Source organism: Mya arenaria, chromosome 3 (assembly GCF_026914265.1).
Source record: "Mya arenaria isolate MELC-2E11 chromosome 3, ASM2691426v1".
Lineage (NCBI taxonomy): Eukaryota > Metazoa > Mollusca > Bivalvia > Myida > Myidae > Mya > Mya arenaria.
Genome location: NC_069124.1, coordinates 39,429,975 through 39,439,191, shown reverse-complemented (window position 1 = coordinate 39,439,191; position 9,217 = coordinate 39,429,975). Strand labels below are relative to the sequence as shown.

At 35.8% G+C, this 9,217-nt stretch overlaps 1 protein-coding gene across 1 annotated transcript; it reads left to right on the top strand.

The window, feature by feature from the left end:
- The first annotated feature begins 131 nt into the window (after nt 1-131).
- Nucleotides 132-8,221, top strand: LOC128227360 (uncharacterized). Its single transcript, XM_052937809.1, has 9 exons — nt 132-620; nt 3,208-3,505; nt 3,719-3,827; nt 3,991-4,112; nt 4,407-4,504; nt 4,966-5,100; nt 5,310-6,879; nt 7,032-7,213; nt 7,360-8,221. Exons 1-9 carry the CDS (start codon nt 519-521, stop codon nt 7,645-7,647), a joined length of 2,904 nt encoding a protein of 967 aa, XP_052793769.1. The 5' UTR covers nt 132-518; the 3' UTR covers nt 7,648-8,221.
- The last annotated feature ends 996 nt before the right edge of the window (nt 8,222-9,217 follow it).

Genomic DNA, 9,217 nt, shown 5'->3' with positions numbered 1-9,217 from the left:
CTACGTCAATGACATGTAAAACAAACCATTGATAACACCCAGCAGGCTATGAAGTGTTAAGCTCGTATTACATGAACAGTCCCATTTCATATCTCAAAGGTTTATAAATAACACATGTTTATGAGTTGCGATCATGATATGGTTAAACCATAGGACTGTTATCATTAGACGATCAGTTAAAAAAACATGTATTTGACAATGAACAAAAAATGAAACGCCTACCCGAGGTGTAATGAATCATACTGCAATAGACATATATATAAAGGCTGACGATGGGACAAACGGTATTAGATATCTTCGCGGTTGTATGCGACGAATAATTTCAGAAAAATGGATTAGAACGTGCGACCTGCACCAAACTGACTATGGATTGTGGAATAAGTGCTTACTTGCGTACGGAAAGTCAGAGAGGCTAGATGAAACAATAGCTTATTGACCGTGTGCCTTGTTAAATGCAATACACATTGAAGGAGATAAGGCACCTTTGAAACAAAAGAAGACATCGTACATAAAAGCATATGTCAACACTTCCAAAAACGACAATGGAGTTCGGAATGTCAGCCCTGGAACACCTTAAGAAGACATTGGATGATGAAATGCTACAGGAAGATACTGCACAGGTACCTTACATTACTATGTGTGGTTTTAAATTATTGTTATGCATTACGATTAAAGTATTGGGAACCTAAATATATTAATTAATGTATATCGTATACATTTATAAGTAATAGGTCTCTTTACTATGGTAATTATTATTTGTGAAATAAATATATATATATGTATATATAGTTTTAGCAGATCGGGGGGGGGGGGTGTTACCGGCACGCTCCCCACCCTGAAATGTCCAAGATGTTCTAAAGGGAGAAACTACCCAACCCACCCCGAATTGCCATATGTAGAGCCTATTGTGAGGGTTTTAGAGAAGTTTAACCTCAAAGCCTGCACCGGCCCTGTATACTCCATTAATGAATGCTCATGAGCCTGAGGCATTTATGCTTTTGTGATAAACTATGAGACATTGAAATATTACCTTACCTTAAAAAACAGTAGTTTTAATGTTAATGAAGTATGCCTCTCACTAAATTGATGCCATGTGTTTGCTTGTTGTCATACATAGTTTTGTGTTTAGTGATTTAATTGTAGGGCGATAACTACAATATTTGTTAATGGGTCAATACAATGCAAGTTATTACGGAATGCCGTTAGGGCCATCGCATTGATCTAAAACACGATACTTTATCGTACGATGATGAAAACGGGCAATCAGGAAATTACGATGGTGAAAACGCAACAGTACGATAACGAAAACGCGATAATACAACAGTACGACGATGATAATGCGATATATACTGTCGTGTTTTCATCATCGTACTGTCGCGTTTTCATCATCGTACTGTCGCGTTTTCATCATCGTACTGTCGTGTTTTCATCATCGTACTATCGCGTTTTCACCATCGTACTGTCGTGTTTTCATCATCGTACTATCGCGTTTTCACCATCGTACTGTCGTGTCTTCATCATTTCAACAGTACGATGATGAAAACACGACAGTACGATGATGAAAACACGACAGTACGATGATGAAAACACGACAGTACGATGATGAAAACGCGATAGTATATATCTCATTATCATCGTCGTACTGTCGTAATATCGCGTTTTCGTTATCGTACTGTCGCGTTTTCACCATCGTAATTTCGTGATTTCGCGTTTTCATCATCGTTCTATCGAGTATTGCGTTTCAGATCAACACATCCATGGGGCGATGGCCCTAACGGCCTTCCGTAAGTTATTGCCTTTACCTCGACGTTCGTTTGAGATACATTCGCCCTGTTTTGGAGGAACAGAAAAGAGGTCACCTTAACGTTGCAATGAATGTTGATCTTTACTAGGGGATACAAACCGTATATCAATTAGTTACTACAATTTAATTACTATATTTGGTATTGTCCAAAAGATAGCTTAACACCGGGACCAGGGCACCGGGACCAGTTCATAAATTGCAGAAGATTAACGCTGTATATATTTTAAAGTTGACATTTTTACACGAAACAATGTGATAGACGATGTGTTTTAAAATGGTATTATTTAATTGATGGCGTAGTCTAAAGGTTTAGAATTATAACGGCCCTGTTTGTTTGTGTTTGAAAATATTTAAAATTACCAACATTTCCCTGAATAGCTGAAGGTTACACGGTTTAGTCCGACTTTGACTCGTATGCTGTGACCTTTTAGACTATTCTATTATATCATACCTTTATAGGTAAAGTATGTCATTTTGCGTTATTGTCCTTTACGAGTTTCTTGCTCTTTCGAGCACAGTTTTTTTTAAACCTTAGTGCATTACATTTAATACAAACCTTTTTGAACTGCATTCTATAAGGATGTGTCTGTCTTGTGTCTGAATAAGACTTCAGACTGTCAATAACGAAATGTTCTAACAATGTCTGATGTAGGACCTCACCAGAACAAACTGGTCTGCTTCGCTCAAATGGTTTGCAAAAGTAACTTTAAGTTCGCTGCCGGTCTTCAAGGGTATATTTTGATATCATTCTATTTCAGTTTTATAAAAACAAAAAAAGCAGCATCAATTAATAAGAATATACATATTCTGTATTCGAAAAACTGAAAGTATTGGCGGTTATAAATATCGCCACGATCACCCTGTCCTTTGTCGAATACGGAATTAGTTTTTTCAATAATATATCGTATATAATAATTGATTTACCTAAACAATGGATTATTAAAAAATATATAAATCTAAAAGTACATTCATGGCTCATTACTATTGTATTAAAGGTTTCTCATTCCCCTACGCATTAACCTCCCTTTGCGAGCCGCGACAAAGGAAAAACTAGCATTATGCTTAATTGTTTGTTTTGGCATTTAAAAATAAAGACTGTTTCCTCAATAATGTATTATCTTTTTTCTTTTCCATTCATTTACTCATTGCAGAATTATATCTATCGAATACATGTATATGAAATATTGTATTATTGAAGTTCACGAAATCTGTTTGTGGTTATCTAGACTGGATGCATGTTATTTAGCTTCTATGAGTATCGCACCGACTTGATGCAATGCATAAATGATTTACTTGTTATTAATGTTGCCGTGGCAACTGAGCATTCTTTACTTTTATATGATATGATGTATATGACAAAGTCAAAATAGTGATATTGAGCCTCCTTATATAAACGTTTGCAGATGATTGGACTGATGAAAAGCAAATTAGGAAGCGCCTACGTTAAGATGTTGGCTGACTCAAAACGACCGAGTGAATTACTCAATTTCTTAGAGAACAACATGCCCGAGGATGACGTTATGTCGGTCGCTTTCCATGTTCTTGCCACTATGAAGTACCATGTGGAAAACAAAAACATTGCTGAATATATTGCTTCCTACCAGAAATCTCGGATGACATGTCATGGCCGGTCACGCGCATTTGTTGTTGGAAGAGATGACGAAATTGAAAATGCGCTGTCGTTGCTTCAGAACAATAAAGGTAACCACCGTTTACAACTTATATGTGCTTATGATTATTTTGTACAAATTCCATTTACAAAACATTGCAAATTAAGCGTTGTGAACATACGAATGACACCGTATCTACATGAACATTATCCGGAATTGACTTCATACTCGACGCAATATGAGGCAGTCAATAAACAAAATACTGAACCATACTGTTGTCACAGTATGTGTCAATGTTTTACAGGTGTTTTGATCTACGGGCCGGGTGGGTATGGAAAGACTACCTTTGCAAACGAACTTTGTGCAAGATGCGCTTTTCACAACAAGGCTGATACGTTTGTTGTGGATATGAGGTACTTTTAGTAGAACGTTTAGTTAGACACTAGAAGACGAAGTAAAGTCGGATATACTTTTGAATGTTATATCTTTATTCTATGCAGACTTAATTTTAAAAGAGATTGCTCATGCATATTTTCACTGTTTCTTTTTTTTTTTTTTTTTGAATTTTTCAAACAGGCAATCACGATCCATCAACGACCTATTTAAAGGGATTCTGGAAGTTCAGAACATTGTATTGGATGGTGATAATAAGGAACTACAAAACGAAGTGTGGTACAGGCTGAAAGGGTTACAGAACGGTAGGTAAAAACATGTTTCTTGAAACTCACAATCAAAATATCCATTACAAAACCAAACACTATTGTGTATGTGCTTTTTTTACATTCATGCTTAGTGAATATATTTCGTAAAGTTCAATCTTGAACATATACTGAATATAACGAGTAAGACTCCTTCAATTGATGATGATGATGGTGGTGATGATGATGGTAGTGGTGGTGGTGGTGGTGTGGTGGTGATGGTGATGATGATGATGATGATGATGATGGCGCGAAGAATATGTCTTGATTGTGTTTATAATTGCATTTTTGTAGAAACATTGTTTCATCTGGACAACATGGAACACGTATATGACGCTATGCCAAATGAGCTAGGACAAGTTCTTGGTAGACTAGAAGAATTTAATCATAAGGTACAGCATTAATGCATGTGATGGGTTACCTTCAGATTAAAATGATTGAACCCAGCTACGTTTCATTACTTTAAACCATATAAAGGAACACTTTTCTTGCGACTTTGTTCACAATTTTCTTACTATGTAACATGTGTTTGATGTTTTTGGATTTCGCCCATGGAAAACACAGATGTGCTTTTACGCATAGCCCTGTTCAATTCAATAAAAGGTAAAATCCTGTAACTTTTCGTTAAAGGATAATGTAAATAGCGTGCGTTTAAAGTCCCAGTATGTTTTAGTAAGTTTTTGTATGTATATCCAGATAACTTCTCTTAACCTTTTTGACATTACTTTAACCACGAGGCTGTATATTTATCCCAATTACAAAATGCAACAAAACCGAAAGTATAAACTAACAAAGCGCGCTAGTTTTTAAAACAAAATAACCATACTTATACTGTTATTTTCATAAAATTCAGGTTAAATGGGTCGTTACTTCAAGAGAAAAGTTTGTATTTGGTGATTTATGTAATACGACTAAATTGAAAGAGTTCGAGTTAAAGGCACTGAATGATAATGCTGCAGCTAAATTACTAATACAGTCTTGTCGTCCAGTAAGTAAACAATATATTGATACCTAATCAGTGTATCACTGAAATGAATTTCTACAATTTTCAACCTTTTGTGGCTATTCTATTTATTCATTGATATATAGACAAAAAGGATAATCTTAGTGTAAATTTAACTTCAGTAGCACTTAAGTAATGTTTCACTAAACAGTGTTATTTAATAGTTATCAAACAATGTACTTTTCTGTCAAAAGGTTTGTCCAAACGGTGAGACAGTTCAATACTTGCTGAAGAAGTGTTCCAATATCCCACTTGCAATTTGCTTGATTGGCAAGACCTTGGCGGATTTCTGCGATACAGAATCACAATTAACGAGAAGCTTTCTTGAAAGATATTTGCTACCATCTGTCACTCAGGGAATGCAAGGTTGTTTAAAGTACGCCTTTGACCGACTTGACGCTGCAGACCAAATAACAGTGGCAAAACTTTCATTTCTTGGAACTGTCACATTTGATGTAGAGTGTGTATCATACATACTTGATGTGCGTATTGATGGAGAGAACGGGGCGTTGATGCTTATGATGTTATTGACAACTAAACACATTGTTCAGAGAGAATCTCCAAAGTGTGGACAACTTTCCTTTCATGTGACGTTGGAGAATTTCTGTTATTCATTTCATCCGTTTATAGCTCAGTATATAAGCCAGTGTGTACGCATACCAACGGAAACGTTATCAAAAGCAAAACAACGTTTTTGTTCGTATATGCAACGCAAAGTGGAGCCATTAACGGCCGTTCAAGATAGAGATTATGAGAAGGCTATTCACACCATTCAACAGAATCGGGACATAATTTTACTGGTTACCAAAGTTTTGACAGAGATTAACACTGTTGCGCTCAGTGAAAGTGAAAACAATTTCATTGGAAAGGCACTGGAAACTTCGGTGCACAGTTTTGCTGAGAGACAGTCTCTTTTCGAACGTATATCAGAATCATTTCAAAAGGATGTATATTCATGTTGTTTTTGGAAAATTGAAATGATTAAAGGCTTCATAAACTCTAAAGACCCAGTAGATCTTGACCGCGCAGCAGAACTAATTGACGCTGTTAGAAATATTGTCGAAACAATTTCTGATGAAACCGGTAAAATGCGACTAAGTGCTAGTCTGTTTTATCTACAAGGACGTCTTGAGCGAACGCAGAATATATCGGCTAGTCAGTATAACACTACACAGGTGTTAAGTAATTTTAGACGATCCCTTGATCTGTATACACACTTATCTTCACCTGAGAAGAGTTATGGAATAGAATTGTCGCTTATTTTAAATGCCATGGGAAATGTATACTTTGACGAGCATGATGTTGATAAAGCCTACATGATGCACGAAAATGCTGCGAAAACTATAAGAGAGTACACACAAAACGAAAAACACCCGTATCTGACCCTTTACGAATTTAACACGGGCACAGTTGCATTGGCAAAGGCTGAGTATCAATTAAAACTGAACGACCATATCGACGAAAAGGCAAATCAGTACTATTTGGAAGCGCTGCGATGCTTTAACTTTTCAATGTTGCGCGACAAAGATATTGGTAGAGACAGACTACCACAGTATGGTGACAAGTTGTCATACCGTGCAAAAGTGTATGAAAAGCTGTCTAAGTTTGACGATGCATTGCATGACAGGGAGGAAGCTTTGGCGCTATTTAAATTTCTGTCAGTAAATGATGACTCAAATTATAGTCAGAATAGTTATCTTAAAGCACTAATTAAGAAAGGAGGAACACATTTACAGCAGAGCAAACTTTTCGAAAGAGGAAAAGGTTAGACATTATTTCTTTTGTGTTTAATGTTCTTCCGTTATAAGGTCGGTTGAATTGACGCGAGCACATGGACAATATTGCTGTATTTAATAGTTATGATTACTGTTTCAAATAAACATATAAACGTGACCAATCATATTTTATAATTGCAGCTCATTTCAAAACGGCTATAAAAAAGGCATTAGAATGTTTTGAAAAGGTCGAAGATTGCATTATTAATGGTCGCTCGGGGAAACTCGAGGAAAGTGTGAAACTGGATTATATTGCTGATTTCCGTTCAGTTGCAAAATCAATGCCATCTGTACGAAAAAGGGAAATTGAGGCATTTTGTTTGGTAATTATTTTTTAGTATAATTATTACATTTAAAGTAAATTTACTATTGATTTTACACATAGTAATATGTCCTTCAAATTTCTTTATTTCTCTTTTCAACTTGCATAAAAATGAGAGACGTGTAATTTGCACACATATCTTTTTAGAGGTATGAATCAAACGAGTCTTTTGATTCGTCCTCTTCGTCGGAAACTTCATCGAAATCAGATTCGTCAACAGAATCCGAAAGAAACTCAGACAGTGGTCTTGAGGAAATGGAAATTCCCATTACTTCAACATCGCCGAACATACCTTTATATAAAGAAAATAAAGACACCCTATTCCTTAGTCAACATTTACAGAACCAATATTTACAGGAGAAGAGTGTCAAAGGGATAATTGTCCAAAGACCTCCCAAACGACGAATGTCTTCCTCTGATGATAGCGATAGCTAAATACGATTGAAGTGTATCAACTGTCATATTATTTGTTGCATTAATTTTAATGCAACTTATATTATACATATTGCAAGAAGCGGTTTGTCATACTGAAGAAAGTTGTAGACTTGTGATTCATACATGTTTACAGTCTGTATTATTTGCTTCAATGTACCTTAACATCAGTTTACCGTTCTTATGGCGGAACTGATAAGCTAGATAAGATTTAGAGCTTCAAGTCGATAATTTAGTATTAATATAAATTCTACTATTCTTTAATGTTCATAAATCAATGTACTCTATAAATAATAGTTGTTGTTTTTTAAAACACTGAACATTTTGATTTTAAAACGACGACATTAGGTTCGTAGCAGAGAACCATGTTTCAATCATTAATTCATCAATGGTTTCTTCTGTATGAGTATATCTTTCTGGTATTTTACTTGTTATACGTATCACCTGGGTAATAGGGGACAAAATATGGAAGAGAATCCTATCTATCATTTATAACTTAAGTATGTAGGGTACTTTTAAAGCATGTGGTTTGAGCCAACCTAGCGTCACATGACTTCACTGATTGTTTATCTTACATACAACCTGTGAAATTTTAGAATTTTGCACATTCTAGGTGATAAAAAAAACATATCGATGCTGATGCTATCAAAAAAATGTAAAATACGTCGTAAAATATAGAAGTTATAGCTGAATTTATGAACTTCTTGAACCTCTCACGTCCGGTTTCCGATCAATATCTAAAGAACGCTTAGGCCCAGTGCTCTTTAACACTGTAGGCAGGTTGGTAATGACCAGCAGGTAAGGCCTTTTGATTTTGAGGTCAGATGTTCAAGGGTCAGTGTCATGGTGACCTTAAGATAACATTCAGCTGAAAATCGGTTTCCAATCAATAAATGAAGAACGCTTAGGCCTAGGGTCCTTAAACGTTCTATGTAGTTTGGTCATGACCATGGTATAAACTCGGTTTAAAATCAATATTGATGTCAGTGGATTAAAAGTCAAGTTGGTGATGAACTTAAACCTATAATTGCTTTTGAGGTCAGTGGGTCAAAAGTCAAGGTCGTTGAGACCGTAAGATGAAAATACAAAAGATTCATATCAATAATGGAAAATGGTAAAGCCAAGAGACCTCGAACATGACCATCACCCTAACTATTTTGACGTCAATTGGTCAAAGCGCAAGGTGACCTTGAGCTGAATATCCGGTGTCGTTCAATAAATGAAGAATTAGTGTATCAATGTTCCTCAAACTTGGTATGCTGGTGAACTGCATCTGCTTCCTTTGAGTCATGTAGCAAAAACTATCCGCGGTGTCTTTGATGCATTGCAACAAAATTAGGCTTGTTATATCTTAAAGTAACATTTTGCGTTGTAAACATTGAAAAATATCCGCGCTCCGGTGCCATAGTCATCAAAAATGATAATATCCCCGGGGCTCTTATCAGTTTCGTAATCAACAATAGCCCTGCGATCGATAGTTTATTCAATATGTATAAATTCGAGTTTATTTAGTAATTTCTTCGTGAATAAGTAACCTAGGGAGCGGAGCGCAGCGAAGGGACCGTGATTTATA